The 18,678-nt window shown below is 39.2% G+C and overlaps 1 protein-coding gene across 22 annotated transcripts in view; it reads left to right on the forward strand.

Annotated features, from left to right (window-relative positions):
* UBE4B (ubiquitination factor E4B) overlaps positions 1 to 18,678 on the forward strand; it is a 125,952-nt gene that overhangs the window by 42,546 nt on the left and 64,728 nt on the right. For 15 of the 22 annotated variants that reach the window (XR_014053408.1, XR_014053406.1, XR_014053407.1 and 12 more), the window contains 2 exons: positions 11,840 to 11,975; positions 18,518 to 18,605. Coding sequence is in view for 15 of the 22 variants with exons in the window: in XM_081489364.1 (XP_081345490.1) it covers positions 11,840 to 11,975; positions 18,518 to 18,605 (224 nt within the window). In the remaining 7 variants the exon portion in view is untranslated. Of the gene's footprint in view, positions 1 to 11,839; positions 11,976 to 18,517; positions 18,610 to 18,678 lie in introns of all 22 variants that reach the window. The other 7 variants (XR_014053410.1, XM_081489367.1, XM_081489369.1 and 4 more) reach the window with 1 other exon arrangement.

Consider the following 18,678-nt stretch of genomic DNA (forward strand, 5'->3'; position numbering starts at 1 on the left):
GGACCCTTAATACTAGCAGGTAATTGTACTGTATTTCCTTGTTCACTCTCCCACAGTCTTTTTTCCTCTTTTTTTTTTCACTCTCCCACAGTCTATTTCATACCTTCTCTAATCTGTAACACCTCTTCTCCATGTACACTCTTGGCTGGTGGCCCACCTTCCAGTTTTGTGGAGAGAACAGATGCAGGCAGAAGGGAACCTGCCTCCTTCAACTTTGATCCTGCCTCCACCGCCAACCAGTATATGCAGCCAGTTCTTGTCATAGTTGAACTGTCCCTGCCCTTGCTGCCGTCTGTACCCTGGATCCTGTCTCCTCTCACTGCCCAGAGCCATTGCTGCAGCAGTTCCTGTCTTCTCTCCTGCTTCATCCAGTTCTCCATCTCAAGTGGAAACCTTTCATTTTTGTTTAAACAGCCATCGTACATGCTGTTCCTTCTCCCATCGTGGGAGTAAATAAAAAAGAACTCTCTTGATCTCATATCTCCTGCTGACTTCCACCCCACTTCTCTGCACCCCTTCACAACAGAACTTCTGGAATGAATTGCCTATCCTTAGTCTCCTCTTTCTGTCCTTGCACCTTGCTGAGTCGAGTCCCATCAGGTGAGGCCTCCTGTGGTCAGCTCTGAGTCACCGTCTGGTCGGACCTGTCAGCTCCATTCCACGTGACTTTGGCCTTCTTCTCCTTGAAACACTCTCTCTTCAGCTTCAGAGCATTATGCTCCTGATTTTTATCCTGTCTCCATCTGTTCCTTCTTAGTTCTTTGTATGAGTCTTTTTCATTTCCCAACCTTCTGAAGGTCAGGGTTCAAGGGCTCAATATTTAACCTTTTCTCCTCTCCATCTCTATGCTTATTTTCTTATTAATTTTATCTAGTTTCCTGGGTTTGATTAGTATTTCTAATCTGACGAAGTTGGTACCTCCAGGTCAGTTCTGTTCTTTGAACTTCAGTCTGAAGTTCATCTGATACACGTCTCACAGTTAAACACATTCAAAATCAAGTTCGTGATATTTCCTTACATCTTGTTTTTTCCTAGAACCCTATCTCAGTAAATAATAACTCATTTTTTTTCTAGTTGCTTAAGCTTAAAACGGGCATCCCTGGTGGTTCAGATGGTGAAGAATCGACCTGCGGTGGAGGAGACCTGGATAGGGAAGATCCCCTGGAGAAGGGAATGGCAACCCACTCCAGTACTCTTGTCTGGAGAGTTCCATAGACAGAGGATCCTGGTGGGCTATATAGTCTGTCGGGTTGCAAAGAGCTGGACACGACTGAGTGACTAACACTTCACTCCTCTTCAAGCTTAAAACATTGTCTCTTCTTTTTATCTCATATTCTAGGTTGATGGTCAGCAAATTCTTTCTTTAAAGGGCCAGTTAGTAAATATTTTTGGCTCTGCAGGCTGTACAGTCTCTGTCACAAACCTTCTTCTCTGCCCCCGAGCACAAAACAGCCATAGACTTTGTGTCAACTGATGAGCATTGCTGTGTTTCAATAAAACTTTATTTACAAAAATAAGTAAGTGTGGCCTGTGGATTGAGGCTTGCTGACCTCTATCCTAGGTCCATCAGCAAAATTTAGAACCAGGCTCAATTCTCACCACCTCTTCTCATCTCACCACCTCTCCTGCTACTGCCCAGGTTCAAAGCACTTGCATATCTTGCCTGAACTACTGGAGTGGGCTCTGGACGTGTCTCTCTGTGCCTGCCCTGGCTTCACGTCAGTCTGTTGTCCATGCAGAGCCAGCCTGGGTTCCACTGAAGCATGAGTACAGCACTGCAAAACATTCTTTTCAGCAAGGAGGATGGTTATTGTCACAACAGTAACCAACAGACTTGGGCAACTCTGTGGTTCATTCTTGGCAGGTACACCTCTATGCTGTTAAGTCACCACTGTGTTTCACCACTGTAATCATCATTATTCATAATCGCAAACAGGTAGATATTATTAGCCATACTCTTGGCAGATTGGATAAACAGATTTTCAGGAAGTGAAGTAAAAGTCACTCAGTCGTGTCCAACTCTTTGCAACCCATGGACTATATAGTTCATGGAATTTTCCAGAATGCTGGAGTGGGTAACCTTTCCCTTCTCCAGGGGATCTTCTCAACCCAGGGATTGAACCCAGGTCTCCTGCATTGCAGGCAGATTCTTTACTGGCTGAGCCACAAGGAAAGCCCAGATTTTCAGGAACTTACTAAATAGGTTTAAGTGAAACAGAAAATAAACCCCTCCTAAGACAGGTCACATCATCTTCTATTGGCTTCTAGCCTCACTCGAAATAAAAGTGAAGAGTCCTTACGTCGACCTGGGGCTAAGTGAGGTCCTGCCCTGACCCTGCCCTCGTCGCTCCTTGCCCTTCTTCCTCCTTCAGCTACCACTGTGCTGGCTTCCCCTCTGTTCCTGGGACATTCCAGACATGGTTCCTGTTTGTGTTTGTTTTTGTGTGTCTGTGTGTGTTAGTTGCTTAGTCCTGTCCAACTCTTTGAGACCCCATGAACTGTAACCCGCCAGGCTCCTCTGTCCATGGGGTTCTTCAGGCAAGAATACTGGAGTGGGTTGCCATTTCCTTCTCCAGATCTTCCCATCCCAGGGGCTGAACCCGGGTCTCCTGCATTGCATGTGGATTCTTTACCGACTGAGCCACCAGGGAAACCATGGTACCTGTTGGGGGCTTTTATGTTTGCTGTTTCTTTGCCTAGAATGCTCATACCCTAAAATCCACACGGCATTTTCCTTCCACTCTTCATATGTTTACCCAAGTGTCACTTTTTCCAAAAGGCCACCTTGTCTACACTTCATCTTAGCCAAAAGGCTGAGAAGCGATGACCACCTTTTCTAAACGTTCAACCTGTATCTGACATAGACACTTTTTCTTCAAGCTCTTGTTGCCCGCCGACATTGCATGTATATTACTTGTTGTTGTTCTTCAGTCGTGTCCGACTCTTTGCGATCCCATGGACTGCAGCACGCTAGGTTTTCCTGTCCTTCACTCCCTCCTGGAGTTTGCTCAGATTCATGTCCATCGAGTCGGTGATGCCATCCAACCATCTCTTCCTCTGTCATCCTCTTCTCCACCTGCCTTCAATCTTTCCCAGCATCATGGTCTTTTCTAATAACTCATTGCATCAGGTGGCCAAAGTATTGGAGCTTCAGCTTCAGCATCAGTCCTTCCAATGTATATTCAGGATTGATTTCCTTTAGAATTGACTGGTTGGATCTCCTTGCAGTTAAGGGACTCTCAAGAGTCTTCTTCAACACCACAGTTCAAAAGCATCAGTTCTTCGGTGCTCAGCTTTATGGTCCATCTCTTACATCCATACTTGACTACTGGAAAAACCATTGCTTTGGCTAGGCAGACCTTTGTCAGCAAAGTAATGTCTCTGCTTCTTAATACGCTGTCTAGGTTTGTCATAGCTTTTCTTCCAAAGAGCAAGCGTCTTTTAATTTCATGGCTGCAATTACCATCTGTAGTGATTTTGGAGTCCTGGGAAATAGAGTCTGTCACTGTTTGCATTACTTGTAGGGTATCCTGTTTTCTCTGCTTCCTTTCCTAATGTGTGAGCTCCATAGGGGCAGGGATTTGTGTGCATTTTATTCATGAAAACAGTGTGAGTAGTTGCCATGAGAGTGATGATGCCTTGTGCTTACCTTCTGTGGTCCTAGATGGAAAACGTAGGGCCAGTTGGTAGCTTTATTATCCACTGAGTGTGAAGGGAAGACTGCTGTTCCAGAGTGAAGTGCTTCTTACAGAGACAAATACTGGGTTGACTGCCACTCGTGGTAAGAGGTTCTGATCCGGTAGTGACCAGGCAGTTATTCTGCAGTCTCCTTATTGCTTAACCCTTGGACTGCAAGGAGATCCAACCAGTCAATCCTAAAGGACATAAACCCTGAATATTCATTGGAAGGACTGATGCTGAAGCTCCAATACTTTGTCCTCCTGATGCAAAGAGCCGACTCATTGGAAAAGACCCTGATGCTGGGAAAGATTGAAGAGGGCGTCAGAGGATGAGATGGTTGGATAGACTCAATGGACATGAATCTGAGCAAACTTCAGGAGATAGTGAAGGACAGGGAAACCTGGCATGCTACAGTCCATGGGTTTGCAGAGTCGGATGCAACTAAGCGACTGAACAACAATTTCTTAATCCAGGTGCTTTCAGTACAAGTGACAGAAGCGAGGGTTCAGAAGTTGGCTGTGAGTCCTACGGTTGCTTCTCCCATCTGGCCCCAGCTTCTGCAGTGCCACCTACCTTTGTATTAGTTTCCTGAGGCCACCATAGCAAACTTGATGACTTGAAACAACAGAAATTGTCCTCTCACAGTTCTGGAGACTAGAAGTCTGATGTCATGGTGTCGGCAAGGCCGTGCTTCCTCTGAAGGCTGGAAGGAAAAATCCTTGCCTCTTCTCGCTTCAATTGGTTGCTGGCACTCCTTGTTGTTTCTTGGCTTATGGCAGCATCGCTCCAGTGTCTACCTCGGTCTTCTCATGCCCATGCCTTCGTGTGGCTGTGTTCAAGGTTCCCTCTTGTTTTTGGGGTGATGGGACTGTACTACATGAGTTGTAGTAGCTTTCCAGATGGCACTAGTGGTAAAGAACACTTGCCTACCATTGCAGGAGACATAAGAGACTTGGGTTCCACCCCTGGTCAGAAAGATCCCCTGGAGGAGGGAATGGCAACCCACTCCAGTATTCTTGCCTGGAGAATCCCATGGACAGAGAAGCCTGGCGGGCTGCAGTCCATGGGGTTGCAAAGAGTTGCAACTCTTAGCTAAGAAGTGACTTAGCACACAATATAATGTTGCTTCTGCCTATCTTAAAGCTTTATAAACATGGTGAATATTTTTCTTACACATGATAGCTGTTTTTTTGGTCATCATCATTGATAATGTTGCTTTTACATTTCAGCTTATCCAGTGTTTACTTAGGGCTATTGCAGGTCAAACACGGTGCTCGGTCATGGAAGCGCAGAGATGAGAGAGACTCATTTTCTTTCCTGGAAGCGCTTACAGTCCCACAGTGGAGAAAATGTTCTTTAGTTTCCTTTTAAAAATCTGTGCTTATTAAATTCCTGGGACGAGAGACTGGTTTTCTTAGTTCCTTCCCCCATCTTGAGATCGTTCTGTGATTACCTAGTCTTCAGAAATTCTTAACCCTCTGGGATGGGTTTTCTTTTAAAGTCTTGTTTTGGAATTATGCTTATCTCCTCTCTGTTCCCTCTGTTGTTTACCCATCGGACATCTTGAACATATCCAATAAAGCCTTACCCTCCCTGGCTGTCATGACCTCTCCCAAGCTGTGGTCATTCTTGCTCAAGAGTTCCCCTGTGAATCCTTTATCAAACAAGTTCCATCTTGACAGAATTATTAGGTCGGGTGGAGCAAGTTCTCTCGTTGCCTTTTTTGCCCCTAGTACTGTGTTTCTTAACTATTGTCGTTCCATTTCCCTTTGGCAAACTGGGGATACCCTTCTCAAAAAATACTTTTAAATGCATGTATCATAAAACATGAAGGATTACGAAGGAGACCAATTATATTCAAATATAGTTACCATAATAGTTTTAAAGATTGTGATACCCATACTTTATGTGTTCCTGTATGAGGGACTTCAAATAAAAGATCTGAAAGCTAGTCAGAGAGCTACTGTCATTTTGACCCTCTCAGTTCTGTCTCCCTGTGTGTGTGGTCAAGATCTGCTCTGGGAGTGAAAATGAGCAGCCAAGGCCTATTAGGAAGAACCAAGAAGCCAAATGATATGTTTGGCCTCCCGGCTGTTTCCAAGGTCTGGGTTAGAGACAGAATCTCTTTGCTCTGTCTAACTGCTAGTCTTTAGTATGCTTAGTAATAACTTAACCTACATTCTTTTTTAGCATTATTCTTGCAAATGGCCTTTGTCATGCTTCCACTTGTGCATATGAACACGTGTTTAATGCTTTCTTCCTGCAGGCACTGTCTTAGGAGCCAGGGCTGCAGAGCTGGGCAAGTCTCAGTTAAGGCATGCTGGAGGGCCCACTGTCTAGTGGGAGGAGGGGGGCTTGTGAAGGGTCCTCCATGACAGGGAGGCCCACAGTCGCTGCCTCAGGCTCATGACTGTGGTGTTTGATTTGTATTTATGATTATTAGATAATATTGGGTCGAAAAACCCAAATGAACTTTTTGGCCAACCCAATATGATTTATTTTATGTATATTTTTAGTTATTCCAATTTTTTTTTTTTGGTAAAATTACTTTTTAGATGTATTGAAAAGTTGCACACATAGTACAGAGAGTCCCCTTATGTCCTTCACCCATTTTCCCCTAATGTTAATATCTGGTACATTTATCAAAACTAACATTATCCTTAGTATTTTGTTATCAATTAAACAACTGAACATAAGTCTCCTTAGTCTCATTTAGGCTGTGACAGTTTTTCAGCCTTTTTGTGTTTTTCATGATTTTAACAGTGGTGAAGAGTACTTTGTAGAATTTTCCTTACTTTGGCTTTATCTTGGTGTTTTTCTCATGATTAGACTGGAGTTTGGGTATAGGAGGAAGACTGTCATACAGGTGAAGTTTCTCATCAGACATCTCTGGTGATGTTGATCTTCACTCACCTCCCCCTTAAACTGGGGATCACAAGATTTCTCCACTGTAAAGTGAAGATTTTTCCTTTTTCAAACTCATTTCTTTGGAATTGAATTCCTAAGTTCAGCCCAGTTCCTAAGTTTTACATCCTGGAGGGGCAAGTATGTACGTATATTTTAAATTCTTCTATAAGGGACATTTGTCCAATTATTTATTTAATCCTTATTTACATCAGCATGCTAAGTTGCTTCAGTTGTGTCCAACTCTTTCCAATCCCATGGACTGTGGTGTGCCAGGCTCCTCTGTCCATGGGATTTCCCAGGTAAGAATACTGGAGTGGGCTGCCAGACCCTCTTCCAAGGGATCTTCCTGATCCAGGGATCAGACCCACATCTTGTGTCTCCTATGTTGGCAGGTGGGTTCCTTACCATTTACATTACCTGAGAAGCCCACATCAGCATGAACTCATGTATATTTATTTTATTCTTTTGAGCTATAATTCATATTGCTATATCATTTATTTCTGCAATTTTTAAAAAATACAAGTTGTTCCAATTTTACCATTGGGAACTCTTTCATGTTGACTTCTTGTTGACATGCTTATCCTTTTAGTTTTTTGAGTACTGTCTTTCTGGCGTTTGTAAAACACTGCAGGTTCATCTCATATTTTCTCTGCCCTAGCCTTAGAATCAGCCATTTCTTCTCAGAACAGTCATGGTCTTTTGATTCCAGATGTATGATTCTCTACATGATTAGTTCTATGGAATATTCAGAACAAATCATAAATGTCATATTTAGAACCAATCATAAATGTCATATTTAGAACCAGTCATAAATATGAAGATCAAAGCAATTTTCCAATTTGAGTTGTTGGTTTTCTTGTCCCAAGATTTTAGATATTACTGTTTTACTTTACAGGTTTGAAATTCCATTTCGTTTGGGTTTATTCACAAGAACACAGTTGTTTCACCAGGAAATTAGCTGATGATCAGATATGTCATTCTGCTTTATGGAATAGAAATATGTTCATTTTAATTTGTGTTGAGGGGTGACGTTCATATTGGCCAAATAAAATAGAACTATACTTTGTATGTTTCATGAATGCTAACCACTTAGCTAAGTTCATTGTCAAGGTCTATGTAAAATGCTTTAGCATTTTGATTAGCAGTAGGATGAATGATTCCTTTTATGACATTAATGTCTTTTCAAGTTTTCTTTTTTAATTTTATAAGGTATACAACATATACAGCTTTGGTTTAAAGTAGCTGTGATTGAAGAACTGTTCAGCAGTTTGGGGTAGAGCAAACTGCAGCATTTTCTGTGGAGTGAGAAAACCTGAGTTTTAATCTTTGTTCTATTTCTGACTTGCTAAAGTTCCTAAGGGAAGTCTTAGACTTTGTGGGTCTCAGTATTCTTATCTGTAAAAGAGGATTGGGCGAAAGCTTTAAAGTCGCCTCACCCTGCTTCCCTTCCTTTTTAACAGCTCGATTGAGGATTTAAGGCTCATTTTGGTGACTCAGTGCTTTCTTTTTCAATTAAAAAAAATTTTTTTAATTGAAGGATAATTTTTCTACGATAATTGTGTTGGTTTCTGCTGTACAACAACGGGAGTCAGTCCTAAGTGTATATGTATATCCTCTCCCTCCTGAAACTTCCTCCCACCCTTCACCCTCCACCCGACCCCTCTCGGTTATTGCAGAGTGCTGGGCTGGGCTCCCTGTGGTATACAGCAGCTTCTCACTAACTGTCTGTTTTACAAATGGTAGTGTATATGTCAATGCTACTTTCTCAGTTTGTCCCACCGGCTTCCTTTCCCCGCTGTGTCCACAAGTCTGTTCTCTATGTCTGCATCTCTACTCCTGCCCTGCAAACAATTCATCAGTACCATTTTTCTAGATTCCATACATATGCATTAATATACGATACTTGTGTTTCTCTTTCTGACTTACGTCACTCTGTATAACAGCCTCTAGGTTCATGCACTTCAGTTCAGCTGACTCACATTTGTGCCTTTTTATGGCTGAGTGTGCTTCTTTTTATACTAGGGTTGAGCAAGCTTGTGCATTTGTGTGTGTGTGTGTGTCTAAAATCCTGGAACAGATCTAGTGTTATAGCTTGAAAGTAGTTATCTGGTCCAGTGTATACCTGAAAGGGAATGTCACTCAGGAAATGCTACAATATTAGGAGGAAACTCTTACAGAAATAAAGTCCTTATTATTTACATTTTTGTAGAAACAAATTCATACTTTACTTTTCACAAGTTCTCAGTAATCATAAAAATTGGGAAAGCTCCCATCTTCAAAGGCTGTTGTTCATATTTTATTAAGTACACATGGTTTCCTCCATTCTGTTACACACACTTTCACTTTTTAAAAATTTGTTTTTGACTTGACATGTAGAAATTTTACTCATCTTCTAAGAAAGAATTAGAGGAGTTTATGTCTGTATTTTAGTTCTTTACTGTCTGGCTTTATGGAGATGAAGACTGGGGAAAAAAAAATCTGCATTCCTTGAAATGGGCTCCCTTGATAGCAGTCCCTCAAGTTAGAAGGGGAAAAGGGTGAAGATAACAAAAAGACTTGTATGATTTGAGGACAAAGTAGTGTTTTGTGCTATTGTTTTGATTTTAGTTACAGTATTTGATTTATATTGCTTCTAAAAGAAATCAGAGACCTTCCTTTTTAATTTTTATTTATTTATTTATTCATTTTTGGTTGCACTGAGTCTTTGTTGCTGTCCGAGGGCTTTCTCTAATTGTGGTGAACAGGAGCTACTCTTTGTTGTGATGTTTGGGCTTCTCATTGCATTGACTTCTCTTGCTGTGGAGAACGGGCTATAGGGCTTTTGGGTTTCAGCAGTTGCAGCACACGGGCTTAGTCGCCCCACGGCATGTGCAGTGTTCCAGGACCAGGGATTGAAACCATGTCCCCTGCACTGACAGGTGAATTCTTAACCACTCGACCACCAGGGAAGTCTGAAACGTTCAGTTTTTTAAGTTTAAGAAAACAGTAGGCTCCCTCGTAGATTCTAGATGGTATATAGAGATTGGGGAGCATTGGCAGACATAAATTCTGGGGCAGATTTGCCCTGTTTGACACTTAAGAATGTCATGTGAAAGGTTCAGGAAAAAAAGTCAGATGATATTCTTGTTGTCTTATAAAAATAGTGCAAATAGATTGTATTATGCCATATGGTATACTCTGACACTCTATGGGTATAGGATTATTGTACTCATAGTATATCATAGTACTCATAGTACACTGGATTACAAGTACAGTATTTTAAACAACTTACTGTAATTATTAGTTTAATTTTAGAACTGGTGTTTGTAAAGTAGAGATTTAAAGGCTGCTAAATTGATATCCCATAAAAATTGTTGAACTTTATTATTTTATTAAAAAATTGTCAGACCTTTGAGTGTGGTAGGTAAAATGATATTCTCTTAAGGACATTGTTGATACTCTGTTATTTGCTCCTTTAATAAAGATCTATTGGGAATTTATTTTGGATTGTTGTTGTTCAGTCACTCAGTCGTGTCTGACTCTTTGCCACCCCATGGACTATAGCATGCCAGGCTTCACTATCCTTCACTGTCTCCCAGAGTTTGCTCAGACTCATGTCCATTGAACCGGTGATGCTTACACTTGAATTAATTATTTAAAGTTTTATAATCTTCTCTAAGCTTATTTCAGAATTCTCACTACATCAGATGATTTTGATGTTTTACTGAAATCTACTTATGATTAGTAAAGATTTAGTTTCTCTTTCCTGTCTGAGTCCTGCAAAAGTTTTAATAAACAGATACATGTTAAAACCCTGCTATCAGGAATGGGTAAAGTCTTCAAAGAAGAGAGATATGAAAGAGTAGCAAGTGGATTTTCTTGGGATGCTGGGAGGGTTAACGTTTTAATCCACTTGATAGTTGTTTCAGCTACAAGTGATAACTTAAGTTGTTTTGTTTTTCAAAACGTGAGCCATTTTCCTTTCAGCAACGTAGTATGCATTGCCTGAAAATGCCTGGGTATGCTTTTTTTTTGGTAGAAAGATTAAACTCATAGAGTTAAAATAAAATTTTAAATTCTATGAAAAACCTGGTTTTGAAGATTTTGATAGAAACACCATGTCCCTGTGTGCCTCGCTATGGTTCACTGCACTCTAGGCTCTGTGAGGTCAGGGATGGCAGGATGTTTGTTTTTCCCAAGCTATTGCAAGATAAGATGTTCAGTCAATAAATGGGTTGATCTGTATTTAAGGACATGGCTTAGATGGATCTATTTGTACATTTTCAGTATCTTATTATGCAAATTTGAAGCACCCAGCAAAGTAGAAGGAACTTGACAGTGAATGCTTATACAGTAAGTCCCCCTACACACAAGCCTTCAGGTTGGGAACTTGCAAAGAACCAAACATGAGTTTGCATGTTCAGTCACGTAAGTTGGTTAACATGTCTGGTGTGCATTGTCACGTGTGTGCATCCTCCACAAATGGTTGTGCTTTTGTGTACTTTACTGTACAGTACGGTATAGAGTACAGCAGTACTGTATCTTTATTTCAAGCCCAGGATGTCTAGAAGCAAGTGTAAAAGCAGCAGTGATGTAGCTGGTACTACTGCACTTTTCAAGGTACTATTAAGATTAAAAATGTTTTATTTCTTGTATTTTGTTTTTTATGTATTCTTTGTGTGAAAACTATTACAAACTTATTACAGTACAGTACTGTATGGCCCGTTATGTTAGGCTAACTTTGTTGAACTTATGAACAAACTGGGGTTAATGAGTGCACTCTGGGAACAGAGCGTGTTCATATGTAGGGGACTTACTATATACCTCTCACCTAGATTCTGCCATTATCATTTTACTCTGTTTGCTTTATCACTCATCTCTCCATCTATCTGTCTTCCTATCCATTCATTAACATATCTTATTTTTGGTCCATTTCAAGGATATTTCTGGACTGTCATGGAAGCTCATTTGTACTCAGGGCCCATCATCTGAATTAATGAAAAAGAAGGTGATGATGAGTCAGTTTTAGGTATCAAATGTAGCTCTGTTGTTACTGACCTCATATGATATTTATTGATAAACTGTTTTCTCACTGATGTTGCTATGATTTTAATGTCACTTCAACCTTCAGTGCAGTCTTCTGATAGAAATTCCTCAGTGGACAGCTTTCATGATGGTATGAATGCGGATTGTGTGTGTTTACTATCGCCATTACAAATAGCTTTAATGTTATCTCACGCGAGACTTCCTCTTTTATGTCTCTTTTGGTTAGGAGTAGCCCATCGAAGCCAGAGCAGTGAGGGAGTCAGTTCTCTCAGCAGCTCGCCCTCCAATAGCCTTGAAACACAGTCCCAGTCTCTCTCACGTTCCCAGAGCATGGATATCGATGGAGTCTCTTGTGAGAAAAGGTAAAGTAAGCCAGTTTTCCAATAAGCTGCTTTACTGATAGAAAGGGAAAGATCCATTCACTTTAGTGTCTAGTCCAGTAGTCTCAAATGCCAGCCCAGAGGTCTATGCCAACCCTTAGCTTGACTAGAGCTCAGTTTATTAAATTGAAAGGTCTTTGTATTATTCTGAAATGTTCTTTTTATACCTTTTTTAATTTTGGGTGCTGAAATGTCTTTTATGAAATACCAGTACAGGTGGTAAAAAAAATTTTTTTAAATGTCTTTATTTTGTAAATACAAAGTTGGCAAATAGATTAGCCCCTAAAAATTTCTTCAAAGATTTACTACTTGGTGAAATTTTTTTTTTAACTTGGAAAAATTTTTTTTTTCTAACAGTTTGAAAGGGTATAGGCAGGTAAGCAAATGTTCTAGGAGCTCGATGAGGATCAGGGCGCCCTGGAGTAGAGCCATCCTGTGTTGCACAGGTGTGCAGATATGCTGTGAGTAGATGACAGGGTGGCTGAGGCGTTGATTCCTTTACTCCTTGGACAGCCAGACCCCCACGGCATGGCTCCTCTGCCCTCACACAGCCCCCTCTGTTTCTGTCAGTGGGCCAGACAGATAGCATTTTCTAGGTGTGTTAGAATACTGGGGTGTTATGCAATTTGGGTTGGGGTGAGGAGCCAGATCAGAGATCACCCCACTTTAGGCAAGAATTCAGAAAGGACTACACTGCCAGGAAAAAGATCAGGTAGAAAAAATTCAACCACATAGAGGAAAAACAATTGTGTTCTTACTGCCTTTGCTCTGAGTGGATGAATTTTTTAAAACTCAAGTCAGCTCTGCAATTTCATGGCCAGTGGGTAATTTTCATGTGGGTTTAGCACCTAAATTTACACTTAACTGTTGTAGTCTGAAAAACCTCAGGCTAAGAACTGTCATATACAGTGGACCTTTTCATGTCTTTAAGAATCTAGCAGAAACAAACATAAATCATCCAAGTCTTCAGAGAATTTCCTTAGAAAAATTTCCAAGAAATATGAACTCATGGCCAAAAATTAAAGCACACTCGATGACTCTCTCGAGTCTGCCCATGTGTCTATCCACACGTAGTCTTTCTCCTAATAAACACTTTACTTGTTTCACTTTAAAGAAAAAAAAAGCATACTAGAGAAAAGCCGCCATGTGTAAGAGTCTGTAGAATCAGTGACAATAGAATTATTCACCTAGACTCATTGGGGTTTTGAAATTGTCAAATACAGAACTTAAAATCTGTGTGTTTAACTAAATTTTAAAAAGTATTGAAGATGTGAATAAGAGGCAAGCAACTATAAAAACAACCAAGCACATTTGAAAAAGAACCAAATAGAATTTCTAAAAATGAGAAGATAGTAACACACAGTGGGTTAAGATAACTGAAGAGAAAATTAGCAAATGGAATGATAGAGCTGAAGAACTTACCTAGAGTGCACCACAGAGAGAGATGAAAAATATGAAGGATGTTTAGAAATACAGAGGACAAGAGGACACAGATTTAATATATATCTAATAGAAGTATCAACAGGAGAGGGCAGGCACATGGGGAGATTTCTCACCTCCTTGCTCCATTGTTTTTTCCTCTGCTGATTTGAAAGCCATTATCAAAATGATAAATGGCTGAGGATTTGTCTAGAGTTGATAAATATATGAATCTTCAGGTTCAGGAAGCCCTATAACTTATGAGCAAGGTAAATAAAAGGAAATTTGTGTTTAGGCATTTTATAGTTAACTTGCAGAAAACCAAAGACAAAGACATTTAAAGCAGCCAAGAGAAACGAGAGATTATCTACGAAAGGACGATAGTTAGATATCTCAGTGATGGAGGGCAGAGGACTATGGAATCAGTGTTAAGTGCTGAGAGAAAGTAACTGTCAGCTGGGAACTGTGTGTATTTGTGGAACTATCTTTTAAGAGCAGGGGAGAAATAAAGATATTTATAGATTTAAAAAACAAATGTGAACAACTGATGGTCTGCCACAAGAAGACCCCAAATTTTAACAGGTGCATTTAAGAAGGAAAATGTATATGGTTGATTCACTTTGCTGTACAGTAGAAACTAACACAACATTGTAAAGCAACTATACTCTAATAAGAATTTTTAAAAAAGCTACAAGGATATATTTTACAGCATAGGGAATACAGCAAATACTCTATAATAACTCTAAATGTAGTATAAGCTTTAAAACTTGGAAATCACTACGTGGTACACCTGTAATTTACATAATACTATGTACCAACTATACTTCAAGAAAAAAAAAACCATTTTTTTCTCAAAAAAAAAAGGAAAACGAACTCAAGACTAATGTCTGAGATGCATGGAGGAAAGATGAGTTAAGAAAAATAATAAATATGTGCTAAATCTGAACACTGATGGTTTAAGACAGTAATAACAGTGTATGAAATAATAGAGGGAGAGAGAAGTAAATAATTCGATCTTATACACTAGCAACAGAACAGCAATAGCAGATAAAGCCAGAAGAGGAGTGATTGTCTACTTGGGAGAGGGGTGAAGATAGTGGCAAGCTCTTCGAGTTTGAGTTAAGAATACTTCATAAAATTTCAAGAATAACCACTGAAGGAATAGAGTGTATTTTCAAACCAGTAAAGGGAAAATATGAAGCAAGTTTAGGGAGGGAAGGAATTTAAGTCAATTCAGAGAAAAGGAAGACAGAAACACAAATTTTTAAAAAGAGGCAAACAGCACAATATAAGATGGTTATAAAAGAAATGAAAATGTCAATAATCACTGTAAGTCACAGTGAAAAGTCATAGGTTGAATTAAAAACAAAATAGAACCCAGCTTTCTTTTTGTTTACTGAAGGTATACCTGAAACACTAGGTTAGAGAAAGCATGAAACTGAAAGAAAGGGAAAAATATACTAGGCAAATACTAAACAAAATAAAATAGGGATAAATGTATTAATAAATTAGACTTTAAGTTACAAAATATTACTAGAAGTAAGCACTGTATAATGATAAATGTTTAGTTTACCAGTAGGATATAACAGTTTTCAAAATATTTATATGCACTTAGTAATATAATAACATATAATAAAGCAAATCTTGATAGAACTAGAGGAAATTGACACATACCTAATATAATGGGAGATTTTTAACATGTCTCTTTCAGCCGTCAATAGAGCAAAGAGAATAAACAGCAGTAAGCATATGGACAAATTAAACAACACAGCTAACAAGCTTAATCTAATGAAGGATACCGAGCTTTGCAGTCTACAATGGGAGAATACACGTTCTTTTCTGATACCCATCAACCAGAAGGGTTCAGGAGTCAGAATCATATTGATAATGTTTTCTGACATTAGATTAGATAATTCATGTAGAGTTAAAAAGAAAATCATAAATCTGGAAATTTAGGAAAAAAAAACAGCATGCTTCTAAAAACAGGTCAAAGAAAAAATCATGATGGAAATTTGAACTGAACAATAACAAATATTATATACCATTATTTGTGTGTCACAGTTAATGGGGTCCTTGGAAGGGAATATAAAGCCATATATATTAAGAAGGAAAAAAATATAAGTAAATACTTGGAATTAAACCCCATTTCTTGGAATATGTTTCCCTTGGATATGTGTATGGCTTACCTCCCTGTTTTTGCCTAGGTAGTATTTCAGTGAGGTGACCCCATTTAAATGGGAGAGCCCTGCCTTCTCAATTACCTTTTCCTTGCTCTTTTTCCTTTAATTTTTATATAGCATTTATCATATACTCTATGCTTTGCTTATTATATTTATTATCTTTCTCCCTTTAACTGGAATGGAAGCTCCATGGCATAGGGAAGTTTTTGGTCTCTCATCTGTTGGCATCTCAGACACCTAGAGCAATGCCTGCCTAGGATGGGCACTCAATAATGCTTGATATTGAAAAAGAGAACTCTGTGAAAATGTAAATACGTAGGATGCAAATCAATTTGAAAATCTGGATGAAAATCAGATTCCTCGAAGATCACAATTCTCCCAAAATTGGCTCAGGAAGAAAGAGAGAATCTGAATAATCAAAAAAAAAAAAGTTAAATCGAATCAGTATTTTACAGTTTTTCTGAAGAAAGCACCCTGCTCATATGATCTTGTGGGTCCTCCCACCATCCCAACTTTGCACACATTTTTCAGATAATTTTTAAAACTAACCGAGTCAGTTTATGAGGCGCATACAACCTTAATATACAAAACCAGACAGGACTAATATCAAAGAAGAAAATTAGTTACATGGTAATCAATAAAATTGGTAAAAATTACATGGTTATGAACATATTTGCAAAAATCTGAAGATATTGGCAAATCAAATAGTGCAGCACATAGAAAGCAGGCAAAACATCTCTGGGTCTGGGTGCCAGGGTGGTGGTTACTGTGGGCTAGCATAGTTGTGATTGAAAGGGTCATGGGGGAAACCTTTGGGTGCTGGAAATGTTCTGTTGCTTGATCTGGGTGCTGATTATATCAGTATGTTTCCTTAGTGAAACTTTATTCAGCCAAACACATACCATCTGTGCACATTTCTGTATAGATAATTCCATTAAAAGGTTAGTTTAAAAAAATAATATAGCATGACCAACTTGGGTTTATCTTAGGAATGTAAGGGTGCTTTAACATGAGGAAATCTGTAAATATTATCCACCCCATTATATATAAATAGAAAAGCCATGTAATCTTGATAGTTGCAAAGATTTGATAAAACTCAACATTGATTCAAGATAAAAATCCTAGCAAACAGGAGACAGAAAGATGCATCCTTAAACTGTAGGGCACAGACAAGAGTTCACCAAGTATTCCACATGCTCCCCTGAATGTCCAGTCTCCTTTGCAGTTAGATTGGGGCTGAGTAACTAGGTCTGTCCCGTAGACTTGTGAGTGGAAGTGACATGTGTCACCTTTGGGTGAAGGCAGTTGAGCCGATGTTCCTCCTCCATCCCTCTCTTTTCTTGCTCCAGTGACCTTGGAGGCTGTGTATTGCAGATGGCATAGATTAAAGATGGAGTAAGGATGCTTCACTCTCATCAGACTTTGCGTAAGCAAGAAATAAACCCTTATAGTGTTAAGCCTCTAAGATTGCAGAGTGTATGTGTTATCACACTGTAGCCTCTTATTCTGACTACCATAAAGGACATCTACTGAAATACTACAAAACTCTCGTACTCAATGGTGAGAAATTAGAAACATTCTCTTTAAAGTCAGGAATAAGAGCACAGAAGACTGCTATTTCTGCTTCTATTCAACATGAGACCCTACCCAATGCAGTAATTGAAGTTAGGATTGGAGTGCAAGAAACAAAAGTTACTACTTGGAGATAAAACGATTATCAACCTCGGAAGTCCAATGCATAAGTAAACAAATAGCTTATGAGGGGTTTGTATCTAAAATTAGTTAACATTACTACGCATGAGCAACAAAAAATTAGAAATCTTAGTTTTTAAAAAGGTACCAGTCACAATTTTATTTAAAAATATATGGTGCCTAGAGATAAATGTAGCAAAAGAAGTGAAAGACTTATGGAGAAAATTAGAAAAGTTTATTGAAAGAAAACCGTGGATACTTGGAGAGACATCCCTTGTCTAAGGATAGATCCATAACATAAAGATGTCATTTCTACCCCGTTTGATCTTTAGAGTCAGTAAAGCTCTAGTCAAAACCCCAAGAGTATTTTAAAGGAACCTGTCGAGATGACCATTAAGTATGTGTAGAAGAGCAGAGGGCCAAGAATGGCCAAGACTCTTTTGAGGTAGAATAACAAGGTGGAGGCATTGACCTAGCAGATACCAAGGCTTATTAGTGAAGTTGTAGTGAGTATGGCTTAGGGACAGACAGATTGTCTAATGGGGTGGAAATTAGTATCCAGAAAGAGACCTGGACACAGCTGGACACAGTATGACAACTGGACATACGACATAAATGATTTCGTATTACTGTAAAAAGAGTGGTCCTTTCAGTAAGTGATGCTAGGACAATTATTTAATGTGAGGAAAAATAATATATGTACTTAACCAGATTTTGTAATCAGGCTCTGATTGATTGTATATCATTTAAAAATAGTATGTATAGAAAATTTGCTCTAATTTTTGTTTTTGAAAGTGAGCCTAAGAAAATGACAACTTGAGGAAAATATTTCCAACAATATTATTATTATTTTTGAAAGGGAGCCTAAGGAAATGACCACTTGGGAAAAATATTTTCAGTAAGTATGATAGACGGAATGTTTATATCCTAATATATGAAGAGCTCCTAAAAATTATTGAGAATAAAGATGAACCTTTATTGTTTAACTTTCCTGACTGATCTTGATTGATATTTTAGAACTTTTCCTCAGGGAACTCCCTGGCGGTCCAGTGGTAGAGCTCAGTGCTTTCACTGCTGAGAGCCTGGATTCGATCCCTGGTTGGGGAAATAGGATCCTGCAAGCCTTGCGGTGCAGCCAAAAAAAAAAAACCCGATAACTTCCTGAGCCAGCAGCTATGATATTGGGGTGGGTTTATCAAAGGTAAAAGACTGATTTGTCTTTTATACTTAAAGCATGTCCCAGGTGGATGTGGATTCAGGAATCGAAAATATGGAGGTTGATGAAAATGACCGAAGAGAAAAAAGGAGCCTCAGCGATAAGGTTGGTAAGAGATGAAGCCCTTGCTTCTGTTTTTAGGTACAGTTAATGTCATCGCAGGTGGCACAGTGGTAAA

Source organism: Giraffa tippelskirchi, chromosome 5, assembly GCF_054371585.1.
Source record: "Giraffa tippelskirchi isolate mGirTip1 chromosome 5, T2T-mGirTip1v1.2.pri, whole genome shotgun sequence".
NCBI lineage: Eukaryota > Metazoa > Chordata > Mammalia > Artiodactyla > Giraffidae > Giraffa > Giraffa tippelskirchi.